The 19,751-nt window shown below is 37.8% G+C and overlaps 1 protein-coding gene across 1 annotated transcript; it reads left to right on the forward strand.

Annotated features, from left to right (window-relative positions):
• Positions 1-1,184: 1,184 nt before the first annotated feature.
• On the forward strand, positions 1,185-15,817 carry galnt6 (UDP-N-acetyl-alpha-D-galactosamine:polypeptide N-acetylgalactosaminyltransferase 6 (GalNAc-T6)). The gene is made up of 11 exons (XM_065285678.2): positions 1,185-1,403; positions 2,428-2,932; positions 3,810-3,982; positions 9,704-9,853; positions 10,281-10,515; positions 10,949-11,066; positions 11,183-11,383; positions 11,780-11,911; positions 13,214-13,315; positions 13,460-13,618; positions 14,419-15,817. Exons 2-11 carry the CDS (start codon positions 2,454-2,456, stop codon positions 14,530-14,532), a joined length of 1,863 nt encoding a protein of 620 aa, XP_065141750.1. The 5' UTR covers positions 1,185-1,403; positions 2,428-2,453; the 3' UTR covers positions 14,533-15,817.
• The last annotated feature ends 3,934 nt before the right edge of the window (positions 15,818-19,751 follow it).

Below are 19,751 nucleotides of genomic sequence, written 5' to 3' on the forward strand. Positions count from 1 at the left end.
CCTGTCCCCAAAAAATGACAGCCAAATTCTGGATAGTCTTTTTTTTGATAAAATCCCAAATTTTGTTTCCAGGGCTTGAAGATGGCAAAAACACACAGCTCACAACTGTGATTCTTAACCCAGTCCTGGTTGGACATTTTGAATGTCTCCATCCAACACTTGATTTAACCCACAAGCATATTGAGTTTTGTGTGTCCGGTGCTGGGGACCACTCCAAGACAGGACTTTTTAACAGACTTTAATGACCCACAATTACCTTTTACTGCACATTTTCATTCTGGATAGCAATTTTTAGACGAACATTAACCGGAACTAAAAGCCAGAAAATCAAAATTTCGGTTTCACAGGGCTTTTAAAAAAAGCTTTATCACTTTATAACCTGTTACACATCTACTGAATAACAGGCATGCTTCAAAACGATGGAAAGCTATCAGGTGGACAGACAGGCCATTGTTAGCTGTGAGTGTCTTTTAGTGATTGTTGTGTTAATGGGCCCTACTCTTTGTTCGTGCTCAGCGTGTCTTTTCTTCAAGTATCCAGAGTCTAGTCTCATCATGTCAGTCGATAGTTGGTAATCACGATTCTGTCCTACAAAACTACCGACCCCATTTCCTCTTAGCTGTCCTTTCTCAAATGTCTGAATAAATCTGTATTCGGTTACACGGACGGGACGGCAAGAGGCATTGAATTTAATTGCATCCTTGTTAATAATTGATATAAGTTGAGGTGTAGTTTGTTAACTTACTATATCTTTAATTAAGTAATCAACGCCTTGCCGTATAATACACACATAAAAGCACAAACCAAAACTGAAACTGCCTTAAACCGGAAAAAATATGTTTAACTGTACTTTGAGTGGAAAAAAATGTTTGGGGAAAATTTAGGTCAGTGTTTCTTAACGAGGGGACACGGGCCCACTAGTGGCCCTCAGCAAACTTCCAAGGTGGAATCAAGATCTAAAATAATATTTTTTTAAAAAACAAGACAAAACACGCAGTGAAATAAACTCAAGTTTTTTTGTCATGCAAATCTCAAGAATATTTTATTGGGTATACATTGTGAGTGGTGTCCGCTTGAAGTATTTTTGTGGGGTCAAAAGGGTTAAGAGCTATGTGAATTGAGCATCTTGCACGCTTCGATTCGTCAGGCTTTAGGACCCTGCGGACTCTCCAATCATTGAACGAATGGCACCTGTTGCGTTCAAAGGGAAGCCGGGAGGCTAGCGCGGCTGGTCGCGTGAACGCATCGCGCGCACGGTTAATCCAACACCTCAAAAAAACTCAAGAGTAACAGGCGAAACTGAACAGGCGAACAAACCCTCTCGTGATAGACGAAGAAACGCTACTATTATCAATATTATCAGACCTCAGGAAGCAGCACGTGATTGACTAATCTTTATACAGGTAAACTTTAAAGATTTTATTAAATAAGTGTTTTATTCATTTCGACTCGTTTGCTTGGTCGGTGCATCACGTCTGTTGTCACCGAGATCAACCTCAGGGTGTTTCAACCTCTCAATGATTTGAGTAGATTTCATCTTATTGTTAATATCAAATATTGCGTTTAAAAACATGGAAAGTAGGTTAGTTGGTCGTGTTAGTCTTATTATTTCTGACACAATCGACATTGTGTTGCTAAAGTATGTATGTATAGTGTTTGTAAATGTAAACTATAAGCTCTATTCATAGCGCACTTCCTTTTTCTATCTATTCAAATAAGTTTCATTACATCTGTCATGTTGCGTGGCATTCAGTTTTTTCTTTGAGGAAGTGCTTGACGTTTACGTTTGCGCAAGCATGAGCATCGTAAATGTTACGTCAAGAATGTCAATTGAAGCATATAACTATGTAGGCTATTTAATTCATATTTATGTAGAAAAACCGGTTTGGGGTTGAGTGAATGGGGAAAGTATCGAGACACCCATGCGGAAAAAAACAGAAGTTGTTTGTCTGTGTTGGCCATCGGATGTCTTGGGATTTGTGATGTAGATGTTTATAATAGACTGGTGCCATGGGTACTGTGAAGCATCAGAGTGTGATTCATTTAAAACCATTGTTGTGATTTTGTTTCACAATACAGCAAAGTATTGTCTTGATATTAACAGACTTGTTTGAGTTGTGGGTAATTTTCTGTGGTATGGATCAAAGGTGACGTGTCACTTGAAGTGTACTTATGCAAAGCTTTAAATGTCTCAATTAAACTTATTAAGTAGTGTTTGAGTAACCTGTGCCACGTGAATCCAAAAGGATAAGGTGCAGTAAGGGGTGTGTTTGTTTGCTCTGTTGCTGTGCTCCACGTAAGACTTTGCCTGATAAATTACAACTTTCCCTGTTTGGAGTTTGTGTGTGTTTGTTATAAATAAAACATTTATACCGTCCGTCACATTCATTCTTATTTAATCTAACTTGTTAATCTTTCATTTCACAGGAGTTCGTTTCCATCCGACCAGCAGAATGCGTCTCATGCGGCGGCGTATCTCCCCTCTCAAGCTTGCCGTTTTGGGTGGCACGCTTTTTATGGTGATTCTTGTGGTTCTCCAGAGGGACGTCGGCAGCAGTTCCCTACAGGACCCCTGGCTGCGAGATCTTTCTGACAAAAAAGAAAAAGTGTTCGAGATGGTCCGCGGAGCGGTCAACAACTTCGGTTTCCAGATCGGAGCCCCGCAGCCCCCGCCGGTGGAGGTGCAGCCCACCCCTGACAAACAATGTCCTCCGGGCTTCTACACTCAAGCGGACCTCAAACCATGGATGGAAAGACCACCCCAGGACCCTCAGGCTCCCGGAGCTGATGGCGCGGCCTTCCAGAAGGCCAGCATGTCTCCGGAAGAGGAGAAGGAAAAAGAGGAGGGCATGACCAGGCACTGCTTTAACCAGTTTGCTAGTGACCGGATCTCCTTGCACCGCAGTCTCGGTGATGACACCCGCCCCCCCGAGTAAGAATGGCCACATTGTTAGCCACCACCACGAGAAGCAACAATACATTCAATTCAACATCAATAATGCCCTTCCTCATATGTTAAAATTTAATGGATAGAACCTATGACGTGCTTTATAATGTTTGCTAGCTTTTATACGCCCATAATCAACTTTGATCTTTCGCACAGAAATTTAAGGTGTGGGCTGTACCATTGATATCAGTGTTGGGACTGAGGCCACGTACAGTAAATGCTGCCCAAACACACTCATTGTAGATTAGAGTCTTTAATGCTGTGTGGCAAAAGCAATACTTTCTAATCGGACCTTCACCTGTTGCGTTCACACCGCTCTTTAAACTAGGTGGAGGCTTTATTTTTTAAATTATATCTTATCATGTTTAGACTCTTTCTTTGTTGAGTATCAGGCAACTAGCAACTTGTTTAAATGGATAGTTTACCCAAAACTCTCATTTACTCACTCTTAAGTTGTTCCAACTTGTATAAATTTCTTTGTTCTGCTGAACACAAAGGAAGATATTTTGAACAATGTTTGTAACCATTTTGGAGCACCATTGGCTTTCATAGTATTTTCTTTTTCTACTGTGGAACTCAATGGTGCTCCAAAACTGCTTGGTTATTACAAACATTCCTCATAAAACTTTTCTGTTTAGCAGAACAAAGAAATGTGTACAGGTTTGAAACAACACGAAGATGAGTAAATTATAACTGAATTTTCATTTTTGGGTGAACTGTGCCTTTAACACATGCAACATTTTATACTACCAACTAATACTATAATTGTGTTTTACTTTTTATAATAATGTGTTTTTTATCCAGCACATATGTTGCTGGGTTATATTACGTTTCTTTCTAATATAATATCTGTTTGCTTCAGGTGTGTCGAGCGAAAGTTTCGCCGGTGTCCTCCGCTTCCCACTACCAGCGTGATCATCGTTTTCCACAATGAAGCTTGGTCGACACTTCTGCGTACTGTGTACAGCGTGCTGCACACCTCGCCGGCGGTTTTCCTTAAAGAAATCATAATGGTGGATGATGCCAGCACAGCAGGTGGGCACAGCTTTATCAGTTGCTCCTGTAAAAATTAAATGCCATTTAAAATTAAATGTATCCTGTACTTCTATAATACTATGTAAGGAGTAATTGACAACGGGCCGTTATTCGAGAATAATGCACAAGGTCGTAGTTACACCGTAGGTGAGCATTATTTTTACCTTTTTTTTCCGGACTACAAGTCGCTCCGGGGTATAAGTCGCATCAGTCAAAAATGCGTTTTTAAGAGGAAAAAACATATATAAATCGCACTGGATTATGTCGCGTTTATTTAGAAAATAATTTTACAAAATCCAAGCCGAAGAACAGACAATTAAAGTTATTGAACTAAACAATAGCACAGAACAGGAGGCTGAATAGGTGTCTGTACACGTTAATGTAACGTAACATAAACTGTTATTTACATGATACACAATACAGAACATACCTGGGAGGCTGAATAGGATAAATTAACACAACAAGCCAAATCAAGTTCAAAAAGGTCCCGAAGTCATTCGGCATCACTGAATCCATTGAATTACATAAATACATGAGCAGCATAGAGCGGACTCTCGCAGCTGTAGACGGTAATGGTTTCTCCTGGATCATATGAAATAATTTTGACGTATAAGTCACACATGACTCTAAGTTCCTGTACTTGCCAAACTATGAAAAAAGTGTGACTTGTAGTCCGGAAAATACGTTAAAAAATTTAATGGACCAGAGGCAATTATTCCGCTTATACCACGGTTATCACAGACATTGCCAAGACATTGGTCTGGTGTTTTTTTTAAGACATTTGACAGTTTAGGTGTGTGTTTATTGAAAAATTATATTTTATTCTCAACCAATCAGAATAAAGCATTCAACAGCCCCTTGGTATAAACAATGTTAATCCATGTACTCAAAGGGAATATAGAGGTGCATACACTACAAAAAATGACTTTCTTATTTAGGATTTTTGTCTTGTTTTCAATAGAAATATTTAAAAAATTCTTAAATCAAGTTGTATTTTCTTGATGAGCAAATGACATAAGAAAATAAGTTTCGTTTTAAGACAAAACGTATCAAATTTAAGTTAATTTGTCTTAAAACAAGCAAAAAAAATCTGCCAATGGAATAAGAAATTTTTTCTTGAATTGACTTATTACAAGAAAAATTCAGCAAAAAATATCTTATTCTATTAGCAGATTTTTTGCTTGTTTTAAACACACATTCGCTTAAATTTTATATGTTTTGTCTAAAATCTAGCCTTCTGTTCTTAGGTCATTTGCTCATCAAGAAAATACATCTTGATTTAAGAATTTTTTTATTTTTCTACTGAAAACAAGAAAAAAATACTAAGAAAGTCTCTCAATTTTAGTACGTTGGGTTCTAGGGAATTAACTGATACTATAAACTGGTAAACAAATAAGAATCTAGTTCATTTCATGTTTAAAAGCAATATTTGAACTTACTATCCATTGCTCTTAAAGGGCCCATATCATGAAAATCAGACTTTTCCATGTTTAAGTGCTATTATTGGGTTCCCAGCGCTTCTATCAACCTAGAAAATGTGAAAAAGAACAACCTAGTTGCATTCTCTGCAAACATGTGGAGAAAATAGGTCATTGAAATTTGGCTCCCCTTATGATGCCATAAGGGGATCTTATTATAATAATACCGCCCCTTAATCTGCACTATCCAACCATGGCACTGCAGAGAGAAAAAAATAATTGACAGCACAATAGGCTTTATGCCCATCTGCACTACTTCCTGAACTTCAGCCAGCTCCTTGTTTCCTGTCTTCCATTATTGGACAGACTGATTAATCCAGGTTTGCCTGACCTCAGTAGTCACAAACAAACTGATTAATCCAGGCACACCTGGATTAATCAGTTTGTCCAACAATGGCAGACAGGAAACAAGGAGCTGGCTGAAGTTCAGAAAGTAGTGCAGCTGGGCATATAGCCTATTGAGTTCCAATTTCAACAAACCACCATCATTGTGATAAGTGTTTGCATTTCATCAGCTCATTTGCACTTTAAAGGACACACCCAAAATGGCACATTTTTGCACACACCTACAAAAGCCGCAATTTTACCATGCCATGTGACACATGTACTCTGGGGACACCAAATATTTATTTAACATCTTATGTCTTGTGAAATGTCCCCTTTAAGGCAAGAAATGATTGACTTTAAGGTGGTGCTTGAGGCTAGACATCTACTGTAAAATCGCATCTGATTCTATAGTGTCACTTATCAGATCAGTGTTTATTTTCCAGTCAACAGAACAGCTTGGGAGGTATTGAAGAGATATTTATCAGAGGTTTCTAAAAATAGATATTTTTTAAATCATCAAAATGGAATTCTAGATCATGCGCCGTTGTGCTAATGATAATGCAGAGATAAAGGAAACTGTCTGTTCGCTTGAACTCTTACCACAGGAAATGTTTCGTCACTGCTCTGAAGGTCTACTTATTTTTGGATACAGAAATGTGTCACGTCGAGTGGCTGTCTTTAAGTTACAGTTGAGTTGAGACAATTTTGACAGCAGCTGAGCAAATGTCAGCAATTTGACAGCAATTCCATGCAAATGTCATCCTTACCATGAAAATTTTACATTTATAACCAAAAGTTTTCAATCGTACTGATATCTCAGATATCAATATTAAGTGGTTTAAAGGTGCAATGTGTACATTTTCGGAGGATCTAATGACAGTAATGCAATACATAACTATGTTTTCAGTGGTGTATAAAGATCTTGCATAATAAATTATGTTTGTTTTATCTTTTAATCAGCCGTTTTTATCTACATACACGCCCAAAACTGACAAACTGCTCTACAGAGCGCATCACTATGTTGTAACAGATGACAACACGCTTGTCCTGTGACGGCTACTGTAGCTTTTATGCCTGCGTCCGAAACCGCATGCTGTACAGTACGTACTGAATGAGATGAAGTACCTACTTACTGACCTTTTAAACAGTAGGTACTGTATAGTATGAATCCTGGTAGTATGGATGTGATTAGGACATACTACATCCGCCATGTTGATACATCACGTGACATAGGTTGTCATTACGTCATGTCATACCAGCTTGAAACAGCCGCATCACCAATGACGACTCTTCTTCTTCGTTGGATAACTCCTCTCCTGGTGCATCAAGGGATAGTGAAGTGTAGGGATGCACCGATACCGATACTGGTATCGGGTATCGGCCTCGATACCACATTTTCTAAAGTACTCGTTAAAAGTCCCCCGGTACCTGGAATCGATACCACGGTCTGAGAAATGTCTATGTTTGAGCAGCGTGTAAGGGGTTAATGCCTCTTGTGTTGTCCAAAGAGGCAGAGTTTACAACAAACTGGAAAACTAGTCCTTTGTTTTTTTGTTAAATTATATGACTAAAGCTGTTACCTGTAAATTTAAATCATGTTTTTTTATTAAGTACTCTGTATCAGTATCGGCAAGTACTGAAATGCAAGTACTCGTACTCGTATTCCAAAAAAGTGGTATCGGTGCATCCCTAGTGAAGTGTCCGTCGAATGCACACTTCAGAATCTAAAATCAGAAGTAGTAGGTCATCTGGGTCACCTTTGTCCGTTTCTCAATCAAAAGGCTGCAGCCTCCAGAGGTCGCATATGAAGACTGCAGACGTCATTAACTTTAAGTTAGCTGAGCATTACATTCACAAATCATAAGCATAATACAACAATATACGATTAACTAAGAATAATAGTCAACTTTATAATTGTTAAAATTCTGAAATAAGACTTAATGTAGCCTGGAAATGCGACCTCTGGAGGCAGCAGCCTTCCGAATAAAAAACGGCCATAGTCGGATTTAAATTCAGCAAGGTTACTTTTACCTTTCCACTGACAAATAACAGCCGAAAACACGGAACGCGAGTCCGAAAGTGGCTGCGTGTGGTGCCTTTGGAAGCATTAAAGAAATAAACGTATTAACATTTGGCTCTTACATGTTAAACGGCAATTCTTTTTCAATATTAAAAAAGTAAATATGAGTTTTCAGTAATTTAAAAGGTAGCATACTGAATACAAGAAGTGTGGATCTTTTTCGAAAATGCGTGTTATGTTTTTGTAATAATATACCATAACAAAAACAACACTCACACATATATGGTACTGTATTTATTCGGTCTATAAGCCGCCTTTTTTATTATCTTGGTTGGTGCTGCGTCTTACAGTCAGGTGCGCCTTGTAAGTCAGTATGAATTAATTTTGACATTTATGAGGCAAGAGACAACATTATCGTCTACAGCCGCGAGAGTCCGCCATATGCTGCTTTTGTAATTAAATAATTCAATGGATTCTGTAATGTGGAATGACGAGTATGCAAACTTCACGCTAGTTGGCTTGTTCGGTTAATTTAGCCTATTTAACCTTCCAGGTAAGTTCTGTATGCTATGGTTTATCGTTTAAATAACTGATAATATTACTTTAACATACAGACATCTATTCAGCCTGTTGTTCTGTCTACTATTGTTTAGTTGAATAACTTGCCTTTCCAGATTAAATGTCTGTTGGATTTTTGTGAATTTTTTTCTAAATAAACACAACGTATAGTACACTGTGACTTATGGATGTTATTTTGTCTTAATGGCGCATTTTTTGATAATGCGGTTTATACTCCGGTGCGTCTTATAGTCCGGAAAGTACGGTAAAAAAAGTAAAAAATGTAGAAAAAGTAGAAATAGGGGTAAAGGTTTGGCCCGCGTCATATTTACAATTTTAAAATCTGGCCCTAGAAGACCCCTGCTATATAGTATGGAAGTAGGTGGTTTTGGATGCTGTTTCGAAAGGGAGGGGAGAGCAGTGGACTAGTTAGTTGAAATTCGCAACCTCACCACTAGATGCCGCTGAAATCTACACACTGCACCTTTAAATACCAAGGTGTGGTGTCTGTTTGTTTTAAAACTTTTTCCATAGTTGGGTAAGTGAAGTGCAGCTTTCAGAATTTTGACATCCATAATGCCTTTTCTACCTCATATATGCGGCAACAAAAGTTAAAATGAAATATTATTTTTTCCTATAAGTGCCTTTCCTTTTCCATTAGTTGGGTATTATTAAGTAGTATCCCATAAACTTGTACATTTTTGTCATATCCATGTATTTCCATGATATAAAACAGAAAACATGATAGACTGATATTTTTTTGATGTCTAGACTCAATCATCAGGAGTTTAGGATATAATAATTACAAACATATATGATATACTTGTAATAAATACACTCTCTGAGCAATTCAAATGTTAAAGGAACAGTATGTAGGATTGTGGCCAAAACCGGTATTGCAATCACTAAACTTGTGGCTAAAACTGGTACTGCAATCACACAACTGGTGGCCAATACACAACATGACAACATAAACATCAGTTGAGGGCTGCAACTCCACTTTTTAGATGACAATATCCTGGCCAGACCACTGTTGTCAGTAATATAAGTATTTGAAATGAAAATTATTTCTTAATGTCTAGTGACATATCAGGGCCATTTTTTGATTAATTGATATAAATTTCTTACATACTGTTCCTTAAAATGAAAATGTCTATATCTAAATGTAAATGTTTATATTTTTTATATATTTATATTATCTTTAAACTGTTATTCCCCTGTGACATGCTCGTATGTAAATTAATATCAGCCCATTCAAAACTTTCATCTCTTTAGATGGAAAAGCATCAAAGAGATTCGATTTCCATTGCCTCTTTTCTAACCTCTGCATTTTTGCAGACCACCTCCAGGGTAAACTGGACGAGTACGTGAAGTCGCTGAAGATCGTGAAGGTTGTGCGTCAGCCGGAGAGGAAGGGACTGATCACGGCAAGGCTTCTGGGGGCAAGCAAAGCTCAGGGAGATATCCTCACCTTCCTGGACGCCCATTGTACGTATACACGGAAATTATGTCCTTATGCCACTTTGTCGTCTCACAAGGTGTACCGGTTTCTGTTTGTACATAATTAACGGCTGCCATTCTTGTTACATTTTTGGATGGGATGGGTGAATGTGTGGAGGAAACCTGCTCTTCAGGTGCTCCTCCCACGACGTTTGCAAAGTTATGCAGCGTTACAAAGAACTAGTCTTTGATGCATATCTCGTTCACTTTAAGCCTTTGTTGGCAATATTGAGCAATATCGAATGTCCATGACACAATACCTCGTACAAAATATTTCTCATATTTTACCTTGTACTGCGAACAGTAAAAGGGTTGAAATATGAGACGCCTCATCTCGGCTTATTTGCTTAAGTAAGTGGTAAATTTACAAAACCCTCCAGCTATTTTGTTTTCTCATTTGTTTTTGTCATTAAAGGTGAGTGCTTCCACGGTTGGCTTGAGCCACTCCTGGCTCGTATTGTGGAGGAACCCACTGCGGTGGTGAGCCCCGAAATCACAACCATCGATTTAAACAACTTCCAGTTTCACAAACCCGTGTCGACTGCCCGTGCCCACAACAGAGGCAACTTCGACTGGAGTCTCACGTTTGGCTGGGAAGCAATTCCAGCCTATGAGAATGCTAAACGCAAGGATGAGACGTATCCTGTAAAGTGAGTTTGTGTTTATTCTCAATTATAACGCAGCAAACACTGCGGTGTTTACTTTTTACAGCTGTATTTAAAACATGCTAAACGGTAGAGCATCGCATTGGCACCACAAAGGGCATGGGTTTGATCCCAGAGGGCACACATACTATTTGCCAAATGCATAAAATGTAATTGCACAAAAGACCAGCTGTCAAACTGATTTTTATAGATGTAATTACTTAGTTGTTCATTTGATACTCAACACAGGTAGCCTTTATATCTGCGGTTGCTCTCACTATCTATTTAGTTACATCTACAGTTACATCTATTCAAGACTAGTTAAGGTAGCAGTTCTGCTAAGCAGTTCACTGTATAAAACACCTGTCGTTTAAAATTTTCCAGCTATAGTTAGTATTTACTAGGGCTTGACCAATTGTATTTCTTTTCTCCCCATCAGAACACCAACTTTTGCTGGTGGCTTGTTTTCTATATCCAAGGCCTACTTTGAGAAAATTGGGACCTATGATGACAAAATGGAGATCTGGGGTGGTGAAAATGTCGAGATGTCCTTTAGGGTTAGTTCTCCAAATTTCATTGCATTACTACACTTTAACTGTAACTGTGTTATGAAATAATGATGCAAGTTATTTTGATAAATGGTATTAATGTTTGTGTTATGTTATGATGTCAGGTGTGGCAGTGCGGTGGACAGTTGGAGATAATTCCTTGTTCTGTCGTGGGTCATGTCTTTCGCACCAAGAGTCCTCACACTTTCCCCAAAGGTACAGAGGTCATTACACGTAATCAAGTGCGTCTGGCTGAGGTGTGGATGGACGACTACAAGCTGATTTACTATCGACGCAATCAAAATGCTGCTAAAATGGCCAAGGATGTAAGAAATGCTTTCATATTTATATAAAAGGGATAGTTTACCCCAAAATAGTAATTTTGTCATTTACTCACCCTCAAGTTGTATACATTTCTTTGTTCTGCTAAAAAAAAAGATATTTAAAAAAAATGTTTGTTACCAAGCAGATCTGGGGCACCATTGACTTCAATAATAGAAAAAACTAATACTATGGAAGTCAATGGTGCCCCAGACCTGTTTGGTTATAAACATTTTTCAAATGCAAAACAAAGAAATGTATAGGTTTGGAACAACTTGAAAGTGAGTAAATTATGACAATTTTGGCTGAACTGTCTCTTTAAATATGTGTTTGTATTTGTGGACATGTATCTGCTAGCATGTGAACGCTTATGTGATTTTACTTACTTTATTGTCGCATAGAAAAAATACGGTGATATATCGGACCGTCTAAAACTCAGAGAAACGTTACAATGCAAGAACTTTACTTGGTTCCTAAACACCGTCTATCCAGAGGCTTTCGTCCCTGATCTTACCCCGATCAAGTTTGGAGCCGTAAGTATTTTTTCAAGGCAATAAATGATCAATTTAAAGGAAATCACCACTGTTTTTCAAAATTTTACTATGTTTTTACCTCAACTTGGATGAATTAATATCTTTTAATCTTTTTTTTTAATGCGTGCAGTTTTTATTTTTGTACAGCGCTTCTTAAATGTGTTAGCATTTAGCCTAGTCCCATTCATTCCTATGGCTCCAAACAAAAGTTTTATTTTGTGCCACCATATTTACTACACATGTAACAGTTTTTAAATAGGGAAAACATGGAAGTGTTTGGTGGCTTCTGAATTCATCCCTGGAGCCATTGGAATGAATGGGGCTAGGCTAAATGCTAACACATTCACGACACGCTGCAGGGTTCCTACGGCGGGTTTGGAAAAGTATGGAATTTGATTTGAGTAATTTCCAGGTCTAGAAAAGTATGGAAAAATATTTGTTTTCAGACTATTATCCCCATTTCATTTTCTAAATATAAAATTAAGAATTTCTAAATGTATATAATAATTTATATATGTATATATAATTTTATAGGATAATGCAGTTGTTGTGCAAAATGCATTAATGACACAATTAAACAAAGTATAAATTACATAGTCATTTATTAAAACTTGCTGTTTTAGATATAAATACCAATATGTCATTATTCCGATTGAATAGAGTTGGATATGAAAGTTAGTCAACACTTTTATTTTGGAGATTTTTGCATGAAAGCAGGGGTGTTCAGATTGTTAGAAATGTAAGTGCCATGGAAAAGACTGAAAGCTCTCTAATATTTCGTTTGATGTCTATGCATACATTTCTGTGAGCTGTGCACACTGTGCCCCCTTTAAAAAAAATTGGTGCATGACGCCCCTGGATAGCATTGTGGGTGAGTACGTCACCATGTAGCGCTGTTGTGCTTCGGGACTTTTTCCTCATCCCGCCCCCTCTCTCTCCCACCTCACTTCTTGTCTAGCTACTTTCCTATCCTAATGAAAGAGCAAAAACGCCAATACTAAATGTTTATAATGTAACATACTTGTTATCAGCTGAAGTTTAAAACAATTTATCAGAACAAGTGGTCAGAAAAATTTGTAGGGTAGTCTGGGAGTTTAGAAAAGTATGGGATTTTGAAATGAAAGTTGTGTAGGAACCCTAGCGCTGTACAACGATTAAAAGTGCACGCATTGACAAAAGATAGGTATGTATTCATTTGTCCAGGTTGAGGTAAGAACATAGTAAAATATTGAAAAACGGTGGTGTTTTCCTTTAATCCAATCTGCAGTCAAACATTAATTTTCAGTTTTTCATTGTGTTTAGCTAAAGAACGGTGGATCACAGCAATGTCTGGATGTTGGAGAAAATAACAATGGTGGAAAGGCTATGATTATGTACACTTGTCACAACATGGGTGGCAATCAGGTACAGAAACAGCGTTATGTCAAGTTGCACTATTATTCAAACATGTTTGATATAAATGTCATAATACCTGGAAAGGAGGTTTGGTAATTCTAGTAAAGTGTAACATAAATATTGATTTGAATGATGTTGTTGTTGTTTTTTCAGTACTTTGAGTATTCATCACACAACGAGCTGAGGCACAACATAGGAAAGCAGCTCTGTTTGCATGCGACACATTACCCAGAGCAAGTGAAGATTGAACTCTGTACATTAAAGGGCAAAGGCAGTAGCCAGACTCCTGAACAAGAGTGGGTGTTTACAGAAGTAAGTGTGCTATGAATAAAGCGTAAATTCATGCGTCATATTCGGCACGCCATATAGAGACTTGTGTGCTTAAATACTTTTGGTATTGTTCATCATTTATGTTACTCTATGGTTCATATTGAAAGTGCTAAATGGAAAACGTTCTTGTATTTTTAATGGCATGCAGGTGTCAAGACCACATATCGCCACCTACTGTCTGAGTGCATTTATAACTCTCATTTACTACTGATTGAAGACTTGTTAAAGTCGCAATGAAATTGAAATGAAAAACTATATATGTATTTTTAATAGTGTGGTATTATTAACAAATGACTTATCTGTGAGCTTCATTATTTTTTAAAAATTCGTGTGTGCTCATAATCTTTAATCAAAAATGCAAATCTCCTCCCCTCCTCAAAACGATCTCTCTTCACTTCCGGTCAAAAGTATGGCAGGTGGGCGGGGTCCGGGAGAAGATCGCAGTGATTAGCAATTAGCAACACGACCCAACTTCAAACGATCCAATCAGATCTCGATGGACAAATTCAAATCCAGCCCTGCCTTATTTCATCTCAAAAGCCGTTTCATTCGGATATACGTCACCACGGGGAAAATAAGGCAATCGCTACTTCCGTTTCATGGCGACTTTAACCTTTTGCTACCTTTGCATGTCAGTGTTAATGTATTATTATTGTTTATAGTTAGGGTACCCTTTAACATTATTTTATACACAATGAATATATTAATATTTATTATCTTTAACTAAATTATTTAGATGATTCATCTTGCACCCTATTGTTTTTGTTTCTTTTCTCCTTTAGGATAATCTATTAAAGAATCCCAGCTCTGGAAAGTGTCTCCACCTCAACGGCAATCAGATAGTAATGAGTCCTTGCAATCCAGTAGACCTTCACCAGCACTGGGCTTTCAGTTGAACTCGCACTCCAACCAAGGAGCAAGGACGTTCACTCCCATAAGTCCCAAGTGGGAGAGCCAGCAGCCACGGCTCAGGCTGAAATAAGTCTGAATATTGTTAGCCTGACTGGAAGTGTATTGGATAGATTAAATATCCATGAGCTACCGAAAGACATTGTGATGGTACTTGAGTCAGGACGCAAATGAAGATCATGCACATCAAACCCACTGGAGCATTGAAAAGTGAACTATTCAGCAAAACACCATTTACTGATACATTTTATTGACTGTTTAATTATGAGTACTGCTGCTTTTTTAATGGTGTAGGTTTTATTTATTTATAAAGAAGAAGTGGATGCTTTTGAAACATTTGTTAGTGTTAAGGCCCCTGAATGGTCATTCTTGCCAATGCTGTGTGGGATGAGGGTTGCCTTTCAAATGCAGGACCAGTTTTTTGGTCCCTCTTTAGTCTCTTGGAACTTGAACCATCAGTATGTGAAATGTAAATATTGTAATTTATGTGCTATTGTGGAGGGGTGATGTCTTTCGGGAAGTGTGACTCTAAAGCTGTATGAATTCACCTAAAACTGTTTCGTGGATTGTTCTTTATAAAGCCTAAATCACGATGACTTTTGCAATTCTGTAGTATTTTGGACATTTCAATATAATTTATGAACCTTTAGAGATGTGTGCTGGTATTCTCAAATGATTTTCTGATGTGTTTGTTTGATTGCAAAATCCTTGGTCACCACAGTTTCAGCCAAAAGATAAGTTTTTACTTTAAAAGTGCAGAAAGTCATATTAATCACAGACAGTAACAAAAAAGGTTCCATTGACTGAATGAACTCTTTCTGAGTTGTAACAGGTTTAATAAATGATGGTACTGTAAATGAAAACTGGTTGACATCGTAAATTTGCCCTGTGTTTTATTTGTGTCAGTCATGTCTTAGGTTCACCAGTAGGTGGCATGCAAACACACGTTTCGGTTTATGAAGGTTATAAAAGAAACTTGAAAGCTTAAGGTGGTTCCTGGAAATGGAATACTTAAGGTGGTTCCTGGAAAATATGTGCGAAAATACTGTTTGCGTGTGAGTTAGTGCTCTTTAACCAGCATGTTAAGTTTTAATTTAGGGAAGGAGCAGGAATTACATTTTTAAATTTGAGTGCAGTGTTTGTATTGGCTGCTTTATTCAACCTTTATCTCTTTTCAGATAGGCTAACTATGGTTACCAATTAAACCTATTATGTTACAATGATCGTTTTACACTACTAATAAATTAATATATTGGACTTCATATATCCAATATACATTCATACAGTATATATAAAGAGTTGGTTTTCAAAACAAGATAACTCTCGAGAAATGTGCAAAAATCTTGTTTTATTTTTTGTAGTTTTATTAATAAGTTAATATCACACTGCATTTGGTTTGTTTTGATTTAAGCCTTCACAACAAAAATATATACAACTAAGTAGCACAATAAAAACATAATCTCGTTTTGGAACCAAATGCTTCATATTGACTCTTCATTTCAGTTTGTTTTTTTATATTTATGTGAGCTGTATTTTGCTGGAAACTATGACTAATATAACTTTACAGTATATAAAGGTCAGTAGGTCTTGTACTGTCAGAAGAAATTGTTTTTTATTTGTCACTGGGGTAACTTTTTGAAAAGTATACCTTTGCATCCAATGAGTTCATATTAGTACCTCAGAGGCACATATTGGTACTAATTCATAAATGTACCTAAAGTGTACAGTTCCAGTGACAGATTGGGACAATTTTTGGAAATTTTACTACATAAACTACATAAACAATACTTTTCACCCCAGATTACAACATAAATTAAATTTTTTCTTATTCTTTTTATTTCTAATTTTTAAATATATATTTACTGCATTGTTTGTGATACCTGCTGTAATGTGTTTATTAGCCTATGTTTATTTTATGTATCTTGATTTTGCTTATGTAAGCGCTTTGAGAAATGACTTTTATGAAGCGCTATACAAAATACCACAAAGCCAGACATTTGTTACGGAAGGTTACTGTGTTTAAAGTATGTGTATAAATATATACTGTTGTAAGGCTATCTTATATGCCTAAGTGAGAACAATTCATCTTATTTTTCATATAGTTTCCCCAATTAAAACAAGGTGATAAGCTGCATGCCGGATAATTATACAAAATTGTAGATATTATGTTTCAGTTCTGGATATTTAAAACCCATTAATTGGTGCTGTCCTGTGAGCGGGACACCTGAGTTTACTTCAACATTTTTCATGTAAATGTTAATCTAGCATGACAAACTATATACAAATGGAAAGGTCTAAGAATGTAGTTTTCATATTTCAAAACCTTTTAGCAGTAATAATAATGCAGTGACTTTAATTTATTAATTTATGACAAGGATATGCAGCAAACCAACACAAACCTATTTTTTGTGTGATAATTTTATGTATAAAATATAAGCTATATTTAATAATTTTTTTCATAACAAAATTTTTTTAAATTGCTATAACTTTTTTATTCTTTAATATTTCCCCTCCAGACACTACAGTAAAAACCTTAAATGTCTTCTTAAAAAAAAGACCAAAATTAGGCTTCTAGATGTCATTAATTTGAAGGTGTACATTACCTTTTTTACCCCACCCCCCACTCAAAAAAGGGTGCGCCACATAAAGGGTAAGGGGCTGGACACAACAAAAATTTTAAACGCGGCTAAAAACGCCTTGAGGACGCCGAATGCCAGCTGTTTTTCAGCTGAGTGCCAGCTTTCTTCAGCTGAGCGCATTGGTAGCTGTGATACTTCAGCTGCGAGCCGGTTGGTTGCTGTGGTAATGTCCCGCCCCTCCTCCACTGTGATTGGGCGGCCGTGTGAGAACTGACATTGACGAGCAGAGCTTTTCTCCCAAATTTGAATCTCTTTCAACTCTCGACGCTCAGCGCCGAGCGCGGAAAAACCGCCGAGCGCCGGTTTTCAGCATGGAAAAAACCCGCTAGCTGCTGGCTTATTTGAAAAACGCAGAGCTTCCATTGGAAATAATTGATAAAACATGCGCCGGCCGCGGGCGTAAAAGTTTGGGGTTGTGTCAATGTCAGTTCTCACACGGCCGCCCAATCACAATGGAGGAGGGGCGGGACATTACCACAGCAACCAACCGGCTCGCAGCTGAAGTATCACAGCTACCAAAGCGCTCAGCTGAAGAAAGCTGGCACTCAGCTGAAAAACAGCTGGCATTCGGCATCCTCAAGGCGTTTTCAGCCGCGTTTAAAAGTTTAGGTGTGTCCAGCCCCTTTTGGTGTACACAACCCCTTAGGTAGCGTGCACACCAAAGCTTTTACGCCGATGGCGAGTGTATGTTTTTAAGTCTCACCCCATGTCGTCAATATTTGACGACACTTGACCATTCGTCAATATGTGACGCGGAGGGTATACCTTTCGCGTCATTTTTTGACGAACTGGGGACTTCAATACTATTACGTCCGTTGCATTCTCTTCTCCTATTTTCTTACCAATTTCGCGTCGGTTTAGGGTTAGATTTACATAATGACATCCCTACCCAAACCTAACTCTAACCCCAACGCCAGGTGACAACTGTTTCTAACCCCAACGCCAGGTGACAACTGTTTAATTTCGCGTACACTGTTTAATTTCGCGTACACTGTTTAATTTTGCGTAATCTAACCCTAAATTGACGCGAAAATGGTAAGAAAATAGGAGAAGAGAATGCAACGGACGTAATAGTATTGAAGTCCCCAGTTCGTCAAAAAATGACGCGAAAGGTATACCCTCCGCGTCACATATTGACGAATGGTCAAGTGTCGTCAAATATTGACGACATGGGGTGAGACTGTGTTAATTGTTTCCAATGAAAGATCAAAAAAGCCACCAGCTGGCAGTTTTTTTCCACACTGTAAGCCGGCACTTGGTGTTTTTTCCACACAGTTTGCTGAGAGTTGAAAAATATTCAACTTTGGATGAAAAGCTCAGCTCATCAATGTCAGCTCTCACACGGCCGTCCAATCACAGTCTTTAGTGTGCCGAGTACCGTCTTTCAGCGCGGAAAAAAGTCAGCTGCTGGTGTTTTTGACAATGCTGCGCTTCCATTGAAAACAAACGCTGGCGTAAAAACTTGGGGAATGCACATCAAAGCTTTCTTTACGCGGCTGAAAACAGTCGGTGTACAGCTTTATTTCAGCCGACTGCCAACTTTCTTCAGCTGAGCGCTTTGGTTGCTGTGATAGTTCTGCTTTGTTGATCAGTTGTTTTTAAAAAAAAGCTGCGCTTCCATTGGAAACAATAAAGACATACGCTGGCGTAAAAGCTTTGGTGTGCACGCCCCTAAAGTCTTTATACATACTGCAACAAGTGTGAGTATTTAAGATGAAGGTGCTGAGTCAGTACTGCTCTCAATACTGTTGTGTGAATGAAGAGGAAGTGTAGCTTGCTTTCTGTTTTACTGTAAACTTGTGAAATAAGCATTTCACTTCCTCTTTTCACATGAATGATTCTTTTATAGCATATCATTGTACTTAATGTGGTTTACTGTATTCACGCTTCAGTTAAACTTACTGGCTCTATTACAGTACCTCATTCAACAAGTGTAATTAGAATTGTTAGCTTCCACATAAATACCTAGCTACTATTGTATTTCACAGTTTATTTATTTCATTCACTATGGATATCTGAAGCCCTAATCCAAAGATTATATTATTAGCAGAAATACCTATCTTGTTTAGAAATACAAATTTTTGATTCACTTCTTTAACCACCACAAATACTGTAATACAGGATTCTCTTTCCCCAAAGATAGGGCCGTGTACACCAAAGCGTTTAAACGCTTAAAACACCAGGCGGACTCCGACTGTAGACTCTTGCCAGCTTTTTTCAGCTGAGCGCTTTGGTTGCTATGATACGTCTGCTTTGTTTATCATTCGTTGAACGATGAGCGGGTTGGTTGTTGTGATATTTGTCCCACCCCTTCTTCAGAAGTGACATTGATTAGCTGAGTGTTTTATCCATTTCAAATGTTTAGTGGAAAGCATGTAAACCATTTTATTTTTATAAATATACACGTGTGAGGGGAGAATACTTTAAATATGTTTAACCGAAGCACACACCCTGTCATCTCTATAATGTTACATGCAGGATTTAAGCTACGTACAGTGCTGAGTTTCAGACTGTAACGCTCTCTGCAATAGAGGCACAATGGGTGGTTATTAATTAACCAGTTTGCA

Source organism: Paramisgurnus dabryanus, chromosome 21 (assembly GCF_030506205.2).
Source record: "Paramisgurnus dabryanus chromosome 21, PD_genome_1.1, whole genome shotgun sequence".
Taxonomy (NCBI): Eukaryota; Metazoa; Chordata; class Actinopteri; order Cypriniformes; family Cobitidae; genus Paramisgurnus; species Paramisgurnus dabryanus.